Genomic DNA, 19,022 nt, shown 5'->3' on the forward strand with positions numbered 1-19,022 from the left:
ATATAGTAATACAGAAATTTTAAATATTAGAAAATAATTTCCCTGTGTAAATAGAACATGCACAGGTTTTATAAAGGTTTTAATTCTTTTCTATGTATACATACTGAACAGCATTTATCTGTGTTACAAATGAAAAACGATACAGCCCTACAGCACAAGCTGCACTGAAACGTGTCTTCATTCAGTGCAGATCATGTCTGATTCTGTATTAAATCGTGGTCAGTGGCAATATTTTGACACTTTTTCTTTTTCTTTTCATGCCATTTATTTCTGGGTGGAGACCTTTGATAGTCAGGGATGATCAGAAGGTCAGGTCAAGCTCCACAATGAATATAGTACTTTAATACATGGGGCATGGGTGTTTATGATGAACTAAAAAAAATTACATAATACCACACTGGAAAATTCTTGTTAAAACTGCAACCATCCCACCAACTGATTTGCTTGGGCGTGGGAGCTTTCGCAAACATGCTACTGCTCACACACTCACTGTCTAAAACAATAAACCAAGTAAAAACATCCACGTCTCAGTTGTTCTTGTTGTTTTTTTTTTTACTTTTCAATTTGCATTGTGTTTACGTGAGAGAAAGGACACTTCGATGTGTAATAAACTTCACTAGAAAGCCGAGAAGATGTGCGAAGCCTCACATATTCTCTGCTGTTTACACAACCATTTACTTTGCGTTGGGGGGCGTGGGGCCCCTCCTGCCCTGCTCCAGCATGCACTCGCTTGGGTGATCTGGAACACTGGAACACACACGGGCATGGGGAGCCCTTGACCCAACTCTGGGCCTTGGTGATGGTCTCACTCATATCTATCTTGGACAAGACAAAAAAAAAAAAAAAAAACGATATAGTCTCAAAACTGTCTGAAACCAACTTTCTGTTTGTGAAAGTGCAAAACGAAAACAAATTCTAGCTATTTCTACATTCAGACTACAGAAGAACACAGCACTTTAAATAAAGTTAACAGTAAATTAACCACCTGATCAATCAATGACGTTTAGCTTGTATGCCAAAATGTGAAAATACATTTTGAAGTTAAAAAGCGTAAATGGAAATCAAGAATGACATGGAGACATGTAGATTGTTATAGAGGTGAAAAGTAATTTTTTGCATCTTCACAAATTAAAATAAAGGTTTCAGATTCAATTCAGCTTTCGTGAAAACTCAGAGATGTATAAACTCAAGGTGAAGACTTACTAAAATTTGGTGCACATATCAAAAAGTCAAAATAATAAAATCATTAAGAATGAATGGAGGTTTTTCAGTGTGTTAAAGAAAAATATATCGGGCTTTTTAGTTGCACATACTCGTCCTCATACACTCTGAATGCTGGGTAGATCTTTCCCTGTAATATAGTCGGCGCAAGACTGAATTTGCATTGTTTTTTGCATTTGCACAATACCTTGGAAAAACAAAAAATGAGCAGTGTACAAGTTTTGCAATACCGACTTCATACAGTCAGAACAGCTCTGCAGACTATACATGTCATGATGAACCGTGTCGCTTCAGTTTTCCTGGGTAAGTGAATTTGTGTGTCCGTAAAGATGTGTGGGAATTTCTCATCTCAGCAACGGAAGGTGTCTGACCAGTTCCCGCCAAATTAATTTTCAATCCATGTTATTGCTGATATTTGTAGAGAAAGAAAATTATTTCTTCTTTGAGATTTTAGAAGAAGATAAGAATAATTCCATTGCTGTGCATTATTATGGTAATGATGCACAGCTTTCTCCCAGAGTTTTATAAAGATATGACTGTGGAGTTAATTATATAAAGTAAAGGTGTGAATTTTATTATTGCTGTTTTTTAAAGTTTCAAAGTTTGTCTCTTTGTTAGGTTTATTCATCATTCCGGCCTCTTGTGACTTTCCTCCTGGTAAGGGTGATTTTCAATGACACACTTATAGAAAAAAAACAAAAAAACAAAAAAACTAGCAGTAGATGAAACAAGCACTCACGTTTCCTTGTTATTCCCAGGTTCTTGTGATGGATATACCAACTTAACTGACCCCTGGCGAAACCGAGGCTTTTCATCCACATCTTTCAGTGGCTTCCCCAAAGATGATGGTGATCTTGTTAACAAATGGTGGCGCTTCACAGGGGTTGGAGGAGACAGAGTTATCGAAACCTGTCTTTCACCAAACTTTGGTGGCACAAATTATCCAATATATCTTACTCCTGGACTTCCAACGAATGAATCTGTGACCTCAACAAAAATGACTGCATATGTTTACTATACTGGATGTTCTAGTTACAGTCTTTCAGTAAATGTGGTGCTCTGTCCTGGAGGATTCTACTTGTATCAACCACTGGGTCACCCTTTGAGCGGTTCAGGATACGTGACCTGTAAGTACTTACTAATCATTATAATCCTTGTTTTTCATCTTCTCTATTAACATATAATATCATGGTTTACAGGAATATAGTGAAATAAGCATGATAATATGAATTCCGCATAAAAGTATGGGGCGTGTTGATAATGCTGACATCGACTGAATATCAAAACACTGTTCCCTAAAATCAGGGAAATCCTGGGAGATCTCAAACACAAAGAATCCAGACAGTGAGATGGTGAATTGTTTCTTATAGCAATAAATCAGCGACACAGATTCTACTGAGCCCCTCCTAAAAGTTTTCAGATTCTACTCTATCCGGTTTCATACAGCACAAATTAATCCTGTTATGTGCGTGTCTGTGTGACATAGCTACATCCTGCTGGGTCATTGTGTCATTACTACGGGGTGTTGCAATGTGTTGTTTGTCATAGTTGTGTACCATTTTTAAATTTTTTAAAAATTTTTTTTTTTAACCCTTATAATAACTGTATTTCTGTTTAGATCACTCTAAGTGTCAGTCAGACTCGTGTGGACCACTTGCTAAGTGTGGATTGCAAGGGGCGTGCACGTGTATTACTGGATATAGAATTCCCTCAAGTCACCGACCTGCCAATGATGCATACGGTTGCATTGGTAAGTACAAGACATCCAAACAAAATTAAAAAATGTCATAATCAAACGCTCTGATGTGTGGATTGATGATACCAAACCTTTACTGCAAAGAAGTAATCCCCAAGATACAAGTACATTGAGAGGTCTTGCCAATGTGCTCTTAAAGTGTTCAGTTTGTTTATAGTGTCCCATCTCCTCAGACATTAACGAGTGCCAGGAGACTTCTGGGATTTGTGGTCCTAACGCCATTTGTGCCAACACCGTGGGGTCATACACCTGCACCTGTATTCATGGATTCATACCAACAGATGCTTCTCTACCAATAAACAAGTCCAACCCCTGCAAGGGTACGATTTAAAAAAAAAAACAACAAAAAAAACATGTCCGTCTCTCTTTGTTGCAGTTGCATTAAGTTTATGGAGGTTTGCATTGTGCTCTGTTTAGATATTGACGAATGTCTTGAAGATGTGTGTGGCGAAGGAACCTGCCTCAATAACCTTGGAAGTTTTACATGCGACTGCAATGACGGCTACCACAACGTAGTGAATGCGACTCCTGTTTGTCATGGTTGGTTAAAATCTGGTTCAATTGTTAACGGTGATCTGGAACTATTTTTTAAATTCTAAACTCCTTCCTCAGATACTGACGAGTGTTTCAACTCAACTATCTGTGGCCCCGAGTCTGTATGCACCAACACACCTGGAGCTCATACCTGTAACTGTGAAGTGGGATTCATACCAACTGTACCATCTGAGGAACCCAACATGACCAATATTTGCATCGGTAAGACTTTAACTGAAGACTTTACCTAGGTTTCTAGTTTATCAGAGGATCCTCTGCAAAGTTTAGTCAGCCCAGTGCTGATTTTGTACTAGATGAGCATGAATAATTCCAAATAAATTTTAGAAAATGGCCGCGATAAAACATGTTTGACATTCCCTCACCTCAATTCCCAAGTCAAAATGAAGTGTTCCTTTGACTTGTAGCTATTTGAGGGATTTATCGATTCATATTTGTGCTCCACAGTATTTGTAAGTGAGATTCAGTACACTTCTCTGGAAACTGTGAATAGCTATTTGGTTTATAACGCATTTTTTAACTATCTTTGTTCTACAGATATTGACGAGTGCATTGATCATCGTGGTATCTGTGGACCTTATTCAAACTGCACAAATACATTTGGATCTTACTCCTGTACCTGCCTGTCTGGTTTTCGACTGAACAGGCCAGATATCATAGCCAGCGTGAATAACCCATGCACAGGTGCGCTCTCTTGTTTTCTGTTTGTTTGACTGCAGTTTGGCAATTTAGAATTTAACAAATCTACATAAGAAATTATCCATGAAGACAGATAAACCAGCAATGGAACCGTTAGACAATTAGACAGATGAATTTATTGTGTAGCATTTAAATATATCTTTGCACTTTGCAATAGCATACGTAGTGCAGAAAAGTTAAAAAGAAAATAAAGAGTGAACTACGTAAAATATAAATGATAAGATTTTAAAAAGTAGAATAGAATAAACATTATACAAGTATTGGCACAGGTATAAAAAAAATAATGAATTGCAAAAAAATAAAAAAAGGTAATCGGATTGTAACAAAAGATATTGCAAGACAAACTTATTGTTTTAGAAGCAACAGGAGTGATGAAACAAATCTGCACCTCCATGCTAGCTAATCAATTAATACTTAAATCTGTCGGATTTGGTGTGTTCATTGAACCACATTGGTGTGACCTCTCATATACAGTGTGGCCATTTGTAATCACGTGTCCTGCAAACTAATCATTGTCTTTTCTGGCCTGCACAGATCTGACCTACCCAGGCTTGTGATGCATGTTTAGTCATAGGAAACTGTGAAGCGGTAGATTCCAGTCAACATCTATTTAGAAGTCAAACATCCTCACTTTGCTAGCTATTTATACAGCCATTTTGAGTCTAGTTATTACTTTTAGCAACACAAATGGATAATTTAGTATATTTTATGAACCAGACCCCTGCGCATGTTATCTTCTCTGCAGACATAGATGAATGCAGTGAGACACCCGGTCTGTGTGGTAAACAAACTGTGTGTACTAATGCACTGGGCACCTTCTACTGCTCTTGTCCTGATGGATACTTCCCCTCAACTGGAATCGTGTGGACAATGGGCACCACATATTGTAGAGGTGAGCAAATTCAACTTTTAAATATAAAGAAGATTTACAAAAAGGTCACTCATAATTCACAACTAATATCTTCTAAATTACTCACAGCGCTTCAGGATATTCTAGATGAAATTGAACCCCCCAAGGTAAGACCCGTTAGCATCTTTTTTTTTTTTCCTAAAGAGGGCTAATTCTGTGGGAGCAGAATTTATTTATTTTTTTTAAAAAAAGGGTCCTATGTTCTCCAGTCACATACAAAGCGAGGAACATAGGTCCTGGCGAATATAGGGATGATCCCAATTCTGCTACCCATGTAATGCATAACAATGTCCAAACAAAAGTTCTGTTCCAATTAAATAAAGCGTCAATCCGGAAATGAAAGATATCTACTTCAATTAGATAAAATGTCTCACTATGCTGTGACTTTAAGATGGTACAGAGCTAAAGCTTAGCTTCCTCTCAACTTAAAGACGTCAAATCATCAGCAGTATAGTAAAGAAATACTCAAGTCATACTTTCATTACAGGGTCAGACAAGAGAAAGTGCTTTCCTTGGCAATATGGATAAACAGCTGAAGAACAACACAAATATGGTCTTGCCAGATGCGGTACGTTGCTGAAAATGAAGACAGATGCAATGCATTGACTACGCTCCAGTTACGTTTGATCTAATGCCATTCCTCTCTTCTTTTTGATGTCTTTGCAGACTGTAGCAAACAGCTTTTTTGCAGCTATGGTACTGAACATTTAAAACCATTACTATTGTATTAAACATGTTGCATTTGCATTCGTGCTCGTTGGTTTGCTCATTGGATCTCATACAATGGCTTAAATCCCTCCAGGAAGTGTCAGGTGTTAAGCCACTTAGCAGGTCAGCCAGTGTGAGTAGTGCAGGAGACGGGAAGACCGGCACTGTGATCCTTGGCATCGCAGAGAGTCTAATCACCTCAATGCTTCCACCAAATGAGAACCAGACCATAAAAGAAGTGCAGACCCCAACAGTGGGTAAGAGATGTACACTCTCGTGTAGATTTGATACGTTGAAAATCTCCTTTACTTTAAAATTAACAATTTGTCATCCATCTCCAGATTTGAGCCTGCAGGAATTTCGTCCAGGGAGAAGTTTTAACAGCAGCACCTCCCTCTCCACCAAAGGACAGCTCATGGAATTAAACTTGGAGGCTCTAGCCGAAGCCAACAATGGTGAGAGAGGAGATTACGAAAATGGTGATGACTGCTGAAGAATTTGGCAAAGTCGTATCTGTTAATTACTTCTCCTCGTGCCCCCAGGTACTGCAACAGCTGCCTTTATGACACTGAACGGGATGGAGAGTCTCCTTAGTCATCAGTACTTCCAAACAGAGAACAAGACGGAGATGTATTCTGACGTTTTCACCGTCATATTACCCAAAATGAACAACACCAACCTTACAGAGCCTGTCAACTTCACTATCCAGCATAAGGAGGTTACAGCTTTAGCTTCTCTACCTGCCAGTTAATCGAAAAAGAAGTAGACTTTTCACACTTAGAGCCGCTGCTTGTGTTGGTTTTGTAGAGAATGCCAGCTTACGGAATGCCCACTTGTGTGTACTGGGAAGGCAAGACCACAGAGGAAGATGGAGGAAATGAGAAGGAGACCTTGCGTTGGTCAGTAGACGGCTGCTGGGTTACCTACACTGATGAAAACACCACGGTCTGCAGCTGCTCTCACCTTTCCACCTTCGCCCTCATCATGCAGATCGGAGAGGTATTTCTTTACTCTGCTGTGTTATTTTAGCCACGGTGAAGTGGAAACAAGCTGACTTTGCGTCTCTTTTTCTATAGAATCAGAGTCTATGTTCTGGCCATTGAGGGGTAGCCAGAGACTTGTACTAATCTCTTCCTAATCTTAGTAGCGTGCAGCCTGCAGTAATATAATTTAACATCACCAGATGAGGGAAGAAATAGACTCTGATCTGATTCATACGTCTCTTTCTTTACTTTCAGCCTGCTCCAAAGGATGATTTCTTAGAGTGGCTGAACCGGATGTGTGTGATTGTCGGACTATTCTTCTTCGCTTTGGCCATCCTCTCATTCCTCCTGTGTAGCTGGAACCCCAAAATCAACAACACGGCTCGTCTTCACCTCTGCCTTAGCCTCGGCATGTCTCATCTGCTACTGCTGTGGAGCAACGAATACATCGCACATGAGGTATTGTTTTATTTATTATTATTTATCATATTCATAATCTGTAGAATATCCACAAATTTCTGCTGTTTTCCCGGTGGCTCCAAATGTCCTGGGCGCTTTAAGTCTGAATGAAGGACATAAGTATGTATGTGTCTCTACAGCGGGCCTGCACTGCCATGGCAGGGATTCTCCACTTCTTAATTGTTGCAAGTTTTGTGTGGATGTTGCTGGAGGCCATACAACTCTACTTGCTGGTCCGAAGGCTCACCAAGGTCCAGGTCATCCAAAGAGACGGCCTCCCTAGGCCTCTACTTTACGCCATTGGCTACGGTGTTCCATTTGTGATCGTGGGCGTTTCCGCGCTGATATATTCAGAGGGATATGGGCCTACTGAAGCAGATGCGTGAGTAGGACTAACAGTGACACATACGTTTAATCACATTCCTCTATTACGTCTGATTCATCAAATTGTTAATTTTATGCGTTGTGTTGCAGGTGCTGGCTATCTAGCGAACGTCATTTCAACTGGGCTTTAACAGGCCCTGTGCTTGCTATCCTTGGAGTGAGTGTGTGCATGAGTACATTCCATGCCACGTGATAGATGATAGTGTTCAAACATCTGAATCCGTGTACACATATTTAGTTCATGCAACACGCTGATTAGTTTGACTCCTTCAAACAAAACTTTTGAATGTCAACTAATTTATGCTTCACCACATTTCACTTTTTAAATCATGTAATTAGCAAATGAGTGATTAGCGACCTGTCCAGGGCGTACCCCGCCTCTCCAGCAACCCCTGCGACCCTAGTGAGGATAAGCGGTAGTAGAAAATAAGATGAGATGAGATGAGATGAGATGAGATGAGATGAGATGAGAATTAGCTAATAATAATGGTGCTGTTAATCAATGTTAATTTTTTATAATGATTTTTTTTTTTGGTTGTGCGTCTGGAGTCAAACAAGTTTTGAATAAATGTCTTTACTATATTTTACTGGGTCATTGTCAGCGTGATATTAAAAGTTGTATGGTTAGCTGTATGACCTTTCTTCTTCTTCTTCTCTTCTTAAAGATGAATTGCATGTTGTTCTGCGCGACTCTGTGGAGTCTGAGGCCCACATTGGCCAACATGAGAAGTGATGTTTCTCAGTCCAAAGACACGAGGTACCACGTCGTCCCATTCAGATATTTACTTCTCCTGTCAGTGGTCATAATGTTATGCCTGATTGGTGTATTTCATAGTCTTGATTCATGTACTAACCATGGAATTCCCTGAGATAAAGATTGTACATAGTGAAAATTATTGTGATTTAACGGGGTTTTTAGTTTTGTGAAGGTTTGGATACAGTATAAAATAAATAAGGGTTCGGGTTAAGAGGAAGCCAGTCACTTCAATTATAAATATTTTGTCAACGTATTCAACGTGATAAAAAATGCTGCAACACAATTACACAACTCCATGTCTTTGTTTTACAGGTTGATTGTGTTCAAAATCCTGGCCCAGTTTGTCATACTGGGCTGTACGTGGATCCTGGGCCTGTACCAGTCAAACCTTTTCTTCCAGATTCTCTTCATCTTCCTCAACTCCCAGCAGGGCACATTCCTTTTCATCGTGCACTGCTTGCTCAATAAGGAGGTAGTAACTGACTTATCTACAGTACTGATACAAGGATGATACTAATATATGGAACGAAAGAACATGAGGCTTGCAATTTCCTTTTATCTATCAAGTGGTTTTATATTTTTTCATGAAGGGTTATTATATCTCACAGAAACACAGAAAAAGATTTCTCATGGGGATGAGATTCTTATTTACTTGACCACACCTGATATACAGGTGCTGGCCAGTAAATTAGAATATCATCAAAAAGTTGAATTATTTCAGTAATTCCATTCAAAAGGTGAAATTTGTACATTATATTCATGCAATGCACACAGACCGATGTATTTCCAATGTTTATTTCTTTTAATTTTGATATTTATAAGTGACAACTAATGAAAACTCCAAATTTGGCATCTCAAAAAATTAGAATATTGAAAAGGCCAATGAAAAAAAATGTTTTTTTTTTAGAAATGTTGGCCAACTGAAAAGAATGAACATGAAAAGCATGCGCATGTATAGCACTCAATACTTAGTCGGGGCTCCTTTTGCCTCAATCACTGCATTAATGCGGCGTGGCATGGACTCGATCAGTCTGTGGCACTGCTCAGGTGTTATGAGAGCCCAGGTTGCTCTGATAGTCGTCTTCAGCTCCTCTGCATTGTTGGGTCTAGCGCATTGCATCTTCCGCTTCACAATACCCCATAGATTTTCTATGGGGTTAAGGTCAGGCGAGTTTGCTGGCCAATCAAGGACAGGGATACCATGGTCCTTGAACCAGGTACTGGTGGTTTTGGCACTGTGTGCAGGTGCCAAGTCCTGTTGAAAAGTGAAATCTGCATCTCCATAAAGTTGGTCAGCAGCAGGAAGCATGAAGTGCTCTAAAACTTCCTGGTAGACAGCTGCATTGACCTTGGACCTCAGGAAACAGAGTGGGCCAACACCGGCAGATGACATGGCACCCCACACCATCACTGACGGTGGAAACTTTACACTGGACCTCATGCAACGTGGATTCTGTGCTTCTCCGCTCTTCCTCCAGACTCTGGGTCCTTGATTTCCAAAGGAAATGCAAAATTTGCTTTCATCAGAAAACATAACTTTGGACCACTCAGCAGCAGTCCAGTCCTTTTTATCCTTGGCCCTGGCGAGACGCTTCTTACGCTGTTTCTGGTCCAAGAGTGGCTTGACACACGGAATGCAACAGCTGAATCCCATGTCTTTCATGCGTCTCTTCGTGGTGGTTCTTGAAGCGCTGACTCCAGCTGCAGTCCACTCTTTGTGGATCTCTCCCACATTTTTGAATGGGTTTGTCGTCACAATTCTCTGCAGGGTGCGGTTATCCCTAGAGCTTGTACACTTTTTTCTACCACATTTTTTCCGTCCCTTCGCCGGTCTGTTAATGTGCTTGGACACAGAGCTCTGCGAACAGCCAGCTTCTTTAGCAATCAACTTTTGTGTCTTGCCCTCCTTGTACAAGGTGTCAATGGTCGTCTTTTGGACAACTGTTAAGTCAGAAGTCTTCCCCATGATTGTGGAGCCTTCAGAACAAGACTGAGGAACCTTTTAAAGGCCTTTGCAGGTGTTTTGAGTTAATCAGCTGATTAGTGTGGCACCAGGTGTCTTCTATATTGAGCCTTTTCAGAATATTCTAATTTTCTGAGATACTGAATTTGGTGTTTTCATTAGCTGTCAGTTGTAATAATAAAAATGAAAATGAATAAACACTTGAAATATATCACTATGTGTGGAAGGAAAGTATACAGTATACAAGTTTCACCTTTTGAATGGAATTACTGAAATAATTCAACTTTTTGATGATATTCTAATTTACTGGCCAGCACCTGTACGCTTTCAAGTTCCATTTCCATGATGCTCATGAAGCATCCATAGCTGAACAGATGGAAATGCACATCTGAAAAGTTGCAGCCAAGCTAGTTTAACCCAACAATTTCCTAAACATTTTCCTAAACAATCTGCAAGTATCCTAGAAAACACACTTTTCTGGTCTGACACCAACGGTAACATCCCAAACAGAGAAGCTCCAAAAAACTGCATTTCGACAAGTTCCTGTCAAGTCATAATTTATTTATAAACCATATTTGGTTTAGAAGGATGTGGCTTTTATTCGGCCAATCAGCAAAGCTCAAATGTGGCCCTAATATCGTCTAATGTGATAGATGAATATATGTTTGCATTTGTTTACCATTTAAGGGCAAGGACTATATATGGTAAATTCATTAACCTTGATTTTCTACATGAAAATGAAAAATTGTGCCCCACAGTAACAGTTTATGGTTGAAATTTCAGAATGTCCCAGTATTTTCCTGTAAAGGCTCAAGGATGTGGCGGAGTTAACTGAGCTTTAGAAGTAATACGCTGTAAAACATTATTTATGTTAGTTATGTGAATGCATTTCTTCTCTATAACTCGAATAGTCATGACAAGTTTTTGATTTTGAACTCAATTCAATAAGTTTTCCAATCTTAAAGTAACCCATTGTCATAACGTCTTGTGAGTTTTGTCTGTGTGCTCAATGTTCACTTAACTCACGTCTTTAAGTTTTGAGTTGGAAAAAGTGATGGAAGAGGAGGAGGAAGGACGATATGATTTGAATATTGGAAAATATAGAGGCTGCTTCCAGTTTTGCATTTTTTTTTTTTTTATTTTGATAGAACTATTACTAGAAAAAGGCGATACCTTTGAAACAAGGCTCTAAAAAGATGATGACACCACGGTATTACAACCTCACCCCGCAAGTGAAATGGGATGGAGTTTAGAAGCCGTATCTCTCATAACAGCCTAAATAAAAACGAATGTTATATTTCTGTCAAGGTTCGAGATGAATCTGTCTGAAGTTTACATGAGATATAAAACGTGCCATTAGTCGTCAAGATGAGAAAGTAGAAACAAAAACATTGTGCGCTAAACTTAAAATGAATCGTCAGGTTTTCTTCTGATTGAGTTTCTTCACATTTTTTAAGGCAGCCTGTGAACTTTCGTTTCTAAGTTTTACTGACGTGAAATGTTTTACAGTGTAGCAAACGTAGCCTCATACCATTACAATGATGAGAGTTGCACTTGTTAGATATGACCTTTTATTCTCAGTATGAAGAGGAAATGTTGAATTCTTTTTAACTGTGTCCACCAGGTGCGAGAGGAATATGTGAGGTGGCTGACCTGCTCTTGTAAAAAAGAAAGAACTGTGGTGAGTTTCTGGAAAAAGCAATGTTGTATAAGTCTCATAAGCCTTGTTTGTATCACCTCAGTGTCAATACCTAACAACACTAACAGACCAACTGGTTATCACATTCCAGGAGAAAGATCTACCTTCGGTCTCTGAGGACTTGGACAAGCCGGAGGAAGCGAAAGATGGCGGACGGAAGGTTGATTAGCAACCTGGGGACATAGCCGACAAAATGATCGTTGTTAAGTTATTATTTATGCTCTTACTCATTTCACATGTAGACTGTCAGGTAATGTTATTTTACCAATAGCTATATCCAGGTGTATTTAGGTTCCACTGAAGTTTGATTAGTTGTACAATAAAACAGCAATTTATATAGTGCTGACATGTAACTGATGTAGCAGCTGCTCCTCAGAGGCTTTTTGTCATTGTTACATTCCTTCTTATTACAGTAGAGGCCCAGTAGTAGTTCTCACCATCGCCGTAATTTGCTTGGGCGTGGAATGGCTCACCTGCTGCTGGGTGTGTTCAGTCGCCAAAAAATCCTACTTGTTTTCGTTTGCATTGTATTTACATAAGGGCTAAGACACTTTGAGGTGTGTTCAAGTTTACAAGGCAAAATAAAGAGACTTGTAAAACACATACTCTGCAATTTACAAAGCTTCAAAGCTTGGAATTATACTGTAACTACAACTCTGCTTTTTAATCATGGATGATCCGCTACGTCGTTAGCAGCTCAGGTTCAGCTCAACCATTGAGTTCTCTTTCCTTTTAAAGCTACCTGACTCGTCGTTTGCTAACTTTATATAAAGAAAGGGCTGTCGGAGACAAAGAGTAAAAGCCACGTGTTCAGGAGGAAAAGGGCTAAGTTTGGCGCCTTAGAAAGCCTGGTCATCTTGACAGCTGTACTTAGCTGCAGATTATTTGCCATGCTAGGGCCTTGTTGTTTTAAAAGCGTCATCGGATTTCAAAGATTAGCCAAAGCGGGAATGTTTGTTCCCGATAGAAAGAATTAATTGGGCAAAAAATAGACTGTAATGTCATACCCTGAACAATTACTTTGCTTGCCAATAAAATATACTGCATATATGATTTCTCCCTGTGTCTGCATGGGTTTTCTCTGGTTTCCTCCCACTCTGTTCATTAGGTTGATTGGTGATTCTAAATTGTGAGTGTGATTACGAATGGTTGTTTGTCTCTGTGTTGACACTTCAGTAGACTGGAGACCTGTCCAGGGTGGACCCCGCCTCTCGGTCTGGACAGGCTCCAGCAACCCCCGTGACCCTAGTGAGGATTAAGCGGTAGTAGAAGATGAGATGATTTCTCATTTCATCATTTTAGTATTACTGTGTTTTTGGAAGAAGGGTTTATTTTTATTTTATAATATATTTTTTTCCCAAAAACAATTTATTCATGATGATGATTTTTTTTTTTTTTTTAAAAAGAACAATAGGATGAGAGATCAGAGGAAAATCAAAGGCAACCCTACGTCCCAGCCTGTCAAAGCAGAGAAGCTCCGCTTTAATGAGAATCTGCCAATTACCCTGAACAACCACGGCTGAGTGTCTGGGGTCACACATTACAATAGCTGATGTATTGCTCCCTGCAGAAATTAGAACAAAGATTCAAATCACAAAGCGTCCTCTCTTCTCATAACGAACTCATTAGCTCCAACCTTGCACGTCGACTCTCGCGTGTCACTGTAAAAAAGTGATCTTTGAAGCGTAGCCTCTAAGTTGATTAAAGGTGCACAATGTTTCAGTGACTTTGCTAAAATTAACTATAGTTACATCCATGTTTGAACACAGACCCATTTATTTTTTGGTTCATCAAAAGACGCTGATAAGTTTAACGTGCAGACTCACTTTCACTGGAGGCTATTCACATCCTAATTGAAGGAAGGCTGCAGGAATTACAATCTCTTATCACCTTTATTGAGTGTACGCTTCATTCAAAAGCTGTTTCATAGACAGGTGTGCTCTCAGTGTGAGCCAGACTGTCCATCCACACGGTGCAAAAATCCATCTAAGAAATCTTCTACAATCTTTTATCTGGTAAAGAAACCCCCATATCCAGCATTCAGCCGAGAGAGCGAAACTCTCCAGGAGGGAGGTATATCAATATCTAAGTTTATCTTAAAAAGGAGGCTTCACAAAACCAAACACAGGACCACAGGATCCTTCACAACATCCAGCTGAGTGAAGAACACTCTCCAGGAGGTAGGAGGGAGGAGGCATATCATTATCCTAAGAAGACTTCACCTCGTGATGAACCTGCTGCATTTGAAATCTGTATAGAACGGACTGGACATCAAGATCAGCACACGAGCAGAGACAGAGGATGTAGCTTAAAACATCTTTCTTCGGTCAAATGAAAGATTAAAGCGTTCAGACTGTACCAGAATGAGTGGGTTTTATTGATGACCAAGAGATGTACTGTCTGCTCAGGCTCGTCCAAATGACTGATGGACAATGACAAAGCAATATTTTGCACTGAACTCTTTAAGCCACATTCACTGTACGTCTGTAACTTCATTATGTTCTAATAACTGTCTAAAATAACAAAGGCGTGTGCGCTTATTTAATGGCCTCAGCTGTTATTGAGATATGAAGCTCTCTGCATCTTTAGAGTAATTTCTGGGAATCTGGACAGAATCATATTTATTCCACAGACAGGAAAGACAAACTCTACTGAGAGATTCATGATGGTCTAATTTGAACAACAGACTAATCAAACTGCGTGCGAGACACTGACGCAGGTGCAGTTCTTCATGACTGCCACTAGACGGAACCAATGTGGACACCAGCCACATGAAAAAGAACATGAGTGTCCAAAGAGTGGCGGGACCAAGGGTGAAACCTCCACTAAGTGTGACAATCAGAATGAGATGCCTTTACCATTCAGTCAGGACAATGTGATCGATTGATTTAAGTAAAGATAAATATTCTTTCGTATTTGTTCAACATTGGCCTCACGTTGATAATTTTAAGTCTCTAAACACTATGTACAGGAAAAGTTTGTATAATTTGAGGCTAGGGTTAGGGTTATGATGCTGATAGAATTTTATGGTTTACAATGCTGCCAGTACAGTAGTGTGACTGATGCTCACTTGCCTCCAGCTTCTCGGTTCTTTCCCAGTTCCTCCCACCGTCCAAAGACATACTCACCATCATTGGTGATTCTGCATTGGTCATGAATTAGGTGTGAGTGTGAATGGTTGTCTGTCTCTCTCTGTTAATCCCGAGATAGATTTGAGACCTTTTCAGGGTGAAAGTCAAATAATGCGTATTAGCAGTTTTCTATGGCTGCCACTAGATGTCAGTAAAGGGCCATATATATTATTGTATAACAGCTTTGGGTTTAAACGTTCCTCAAATACTCCCGCTGTAAAATCACACCTAGGTGCATGTGTAGCTATGATCATCTGCTGGTTTGAAGGACTCATTTGCAAGCTGAGTTTACACTTTACACTTCCACACCATCCACAGGATAAACATTACAGCAGAGCAACAGAAGTTGAGCTTTTTCACCACTTTGAGTTTTCCCTGATATGCAAACAGAGTTCTGGTTGTGTACTATTTGCACAGCTCCCCTCAATAGAGACAGAGCAGTGATCAGTGTGTATTTGTCTGCCTCATGCTCAGATATTTATATTTACTTTTGTGCGTAGCGAACAGACTTTTTATCCGCTTTGTGTTCTACTGCCGTCCCAAAATATTTGTGTGATTGTACGTCTGCACGCGTGAGCATTAGAAGAGTGTGTAATAGGGCATTTGTGCAGTGAACTTCCTGCCTCTGATCCCTGTTTAATGGTGCGTAACATCTGTCAGGATCAGATGGAACTCCGCGTCCTGTGTGCTTGAGTGCTTATGGGATCCCAGTTGAATCCAGTGGCGCTGCCCTGAACTCTGTCCGGGCACAAGGCCACTGATGACAGCAACAACTTTGTCGAAAGCACTGACTCATTCTAATATCATTTACGATGACAAGCATGCACCACGACCAAGAAACATATTTCCCTCATGTTCTTATCTAAAATATCTTTGGAGAAATCAAGTCTTCATATAAAAGTTGCATTTTTTTAATCCCTTATTCTCAGATCAAATCAAATCAAATCAAGCTTCATAGTCATTTTGATGTACGTGCAACTGTAATGCAGACAGAATGAAATTGTGCTTCTTGTCTGAGGTCTATGCAGACTTGGAAAAAAAGGTAAAAGTCTCAGATCAAATAGGTCACAAAAACTCAGTTAAAATACTAAAATAAGTGCAAGGTGCACAGTGCCCTTCCGGGGACAGATCAGCAGTTCACCACTCTAACAGCTTGGGGTGTAAAACGGTTGAATAGTGCAGCAAAACAGTAAAGTGGATTCCAGTTGCTTTTTTTTGCATAAATAATGTCCATCGCTGCTGGCAAACGGTGTCAGAAGGTGTCAAAGGATTTCTAAAAACCTGTAGATCTGCAGCCTATTGAGTATAAACCAATTATGTGTTCGTCTTTCCTGAGCTGGAGCTGTAAAACGTAATAATGTTAATGGCTTGAGGACAGGCGTAAGCACAAATGTTGTTTTTAAAGTCTGCCACGTCTCTGATGGGATGTTTAAGCTACAGCGGCCTGGGAAAGGAATTATGGACAGAGGAAAAGGAGGGGTAAATAATGAGACATCGCAGCGTCCACCGGAGTTAGCCTTGGCGTCTCTCGCTCTCTCTGATCCTCTGCTCAATACTATACACGGTTGCCATGGGAACATACCCGCAGCAGCAAGGAGTCGTGAGGCCAGCCGGCTAAGACATCACCACGTCTGGTAAACAATCCTGCGATCTGAACTGAATATGTCGGGTTTGTGTCAGAGTTTGTCAAACGGCGTGGACGTCAGCCAAAGGTCAAGATCGCCCGGAAGGAGTCAGCAGCAAATCTGGGACTTTTCAATCTGCAGCCAAATGTCTCATGCTTGACATTTAGGAATCTTTTTTCTTTATTTCTTTTAGTAGAAATGTTTGGAGTTGCCCTTAATGTGTTCAAAATGAACCCTGTCAAGCCGGCAAACATTCAACTGCCTCAACGTTTATTAGTGGATGTAGCTGTATGCAATGGCTGCTGCATTATCGCGTCTGCATAAACAGCTTTTTAGAGCATCCATTGAATGCCTCTAATTACCTTACCATCAGAGGAACCTTGAAAAGTCTCCATTCATGAGGCGGGCCTTGTCATGTTGGCATTTAAATGCAGATGAATGAGGAGATTTAGGCAGAGATTCATTCAGACGTCGAAGCACTGACATGGCTTCAAACAAGCAGCAACACTCGGCCCGACCGACCCTTAGACAATGTATTCAGTAAAGAGAGTTAAACCATCCTTGGTTGAGTTCTCTGTACACATCAAAATGAAGATGTTCCCCAAAACTGACCTCTTCCAAAAGCAGTCCCACAACTATTTAGCTGAAAGAGAGTGAGCTATTTGTTGGAAAAGAACCTAAGCAGAACTAAATGCACCAAGCTTAAAGGTGAGATCAGATTGTTTAATAAAGTGGAAAGATCTCAGAGATGACAACCTCCCTAGCGGAGGACCAGGGACTCTGAGGGAGAAGGTAGGAAAGAATTATTTATGACCAGACAGCTGGTGTGTTGCAAGCAGACAGGTCATCGTCCAAGGCAATCAGCATGAAGCCTGACATTTAGTGGTCAGACAAAATTATGCTTTCAAAACATGAGTCACCATCTCTTCACATTTTACTGTATGACGGCCCTCTAATAATTTCTATATAATTTCTATGAGTGTGCAGAGTCTTTGAGCAAGATTCTAATACTGGAAGCGTTCTGGTCTGACAGTTAGTGACCTAAGAGTCCATGTGGAGAGCAAAAAAATCCTTCACATCATTCCACGTAAGCAAACTAAAACCACAACTTCAACTTTTAACTGTGCATAAACTTCCCTGTCATAGATGTTCACTGTTCTAAGAAGTGTTTCCATCATGACTAACATTCTGGGTTTTGCCATTAAACTCTTTAGTGTAGAAACATCACCAAAAATGTTGCTTCACAACCACTTGACACACATCTTTAAATAGAATAATGTGATTTGTGATATTGTGAAATATTGACAGTTCACATTCATCCTTTTTTAGTGTTCATGTTCTCTGAGAAGGTTCCCAGTCATCCAGGTCATTGTGCATCCAATAAATGAGCTGAAACTTGGGCAAGTGGACTTGGAGACATCTCATCCAAATACTTTGTGTCAGTTCGAAGAGACTGTAAGGGAGTCGGGGTTTGAATGAGAACATTTGCGGTTGCTGTCCATCAGAAGCTTGCATGACTAAGGTCTGTCAATGACCAGACACTTATCTACAACTGGAGGAAACAGTTTTTGATTCTGTTTTTCTTGCCTTATGAATGGTACTCCAATTCATGCCAGAGGTGGAATGAATGTTGCACTGGCTTCAAGGTGATGTGAACGAAACTGATCTACAATCAACCAACAATTCCAAGGGCGGCAAAATGAAGCCACAGACCAGCATTATAAATTGCCAACTTTCTCTGGTCTCCATTCGTGACAAATTTTAATATAATTTGCTTGTTCAAATGATATAGAGCTATATACCTATCTATATATAGCACCTATCTATATATATACAACAGCTCCACTCAAACTCCACCTCATGGCCCATTTTTAAAGGACCCAGGATGCACAGTTTATGCTTCTCTGTCAATTTGCGCAATAGACCAGACCCTACGCAAAACCCTAAGGCTGCAACCTGACGTGCACCTTCCCAGAAATGCAACTAGGCAGTGTGGCAAAAAAAAATTAACCAGACTGGAGTTTTAACAGAGCTAGTCAGTATAAAGTATAAATGGCTGGCACCGGCGTAGGCTACGTACGTAGGTTACGGCGTCTATGTCCCGTAATACCATAAATGAGCCTTTAGGTTGAGTCACGACTGCTGTGCAGAGGTGCCACTCACACTGAGCTTCAA

At 40.2% G+C, this 19,022-nt stretch overlaps 1 protein-coding gene across 1 annotated transcript; it reads left to right on the forward strand.

Annotated features, from left to right (window-relative positions):
• Positions 1-1,496: 1,496 nt before the first annotated feature.
• Positions 1,497-13,073, forward strand: LOC124997824 (adhesion G protein-coupled receptor E1-like). The gene is made up of 23 exons (XM_047571832.1): positions 1,497-1,524; positions 1,840-1,878; positions 1,980-2,348; positions 2,840-2,971; positions 3,151-3,297; positions 3,395-3,517; positions 3,590-3,733; positions 4,067-4,213; positions 4,974-5,120; positions 5,208-5,245; positions 5,626-5,706; positions 5,805-5,834; positions 5,941-6,103; positions 6,188-6,301; positions 6,389-6,564; positions 6,654-6,845; positions 7,085-7,288; positions 7,429-7,670; positions 7,763-7,829; positions 8,338-8,429; positions 8,742-8,901; positions 12,017-12,073; positions 12,183-13,073. The coding sequence occupies exons 1-23, from the start codon at positions 1,497-1,499 to the stop codon at positions 12,258-12,260; spliced, it is 2,970 nt and encodes a 989-aa protein (XP_047427788.1). The 3' UTR covers positions 12,261-13,073.
• The last annotated feature ends 5,949 nt before the right edge of the window (positions 13,074-19,022 follow it).

The sequence above is a fragment of the Mugil cephalus genome, chromosome 20, assembly GCF_022458985.1.
Source record: "Mugil cephalus isolate CIBA_MC_2020 chromosome 20, CIBA_Mcephalus_1.1, whole genome shotgun sequence".
In the NCBI taxonomy this organism is placed as follows: Eukaryota; Metazoa; Chordata; class Actinopteri; order Mugiliformes; family Mugilidae; genus Mugil; species Mugil cephalus.

Coding starts and splice junctions, on each gene's coding strand:
- LOC124997824 (XM_047571832.1), top strand. CDS start 1,497: ATGAACCGTGTCGCTTCAGTTTTCCTGG. Junction 3,298..3,394: donor CAAGTCCAACCCCTGCAAGG/GTACGATTTAAA, acceptor TGCTCTGTTTAG/ATATTGACGAATGTCTTGAA. Junction 7,289..7,428: donor ACGAATACATCGCACATGAG/GTATTGTTTTAT, acceptor GTGTCTCTACAG/CGGGCCTGCACTGCCATGGC.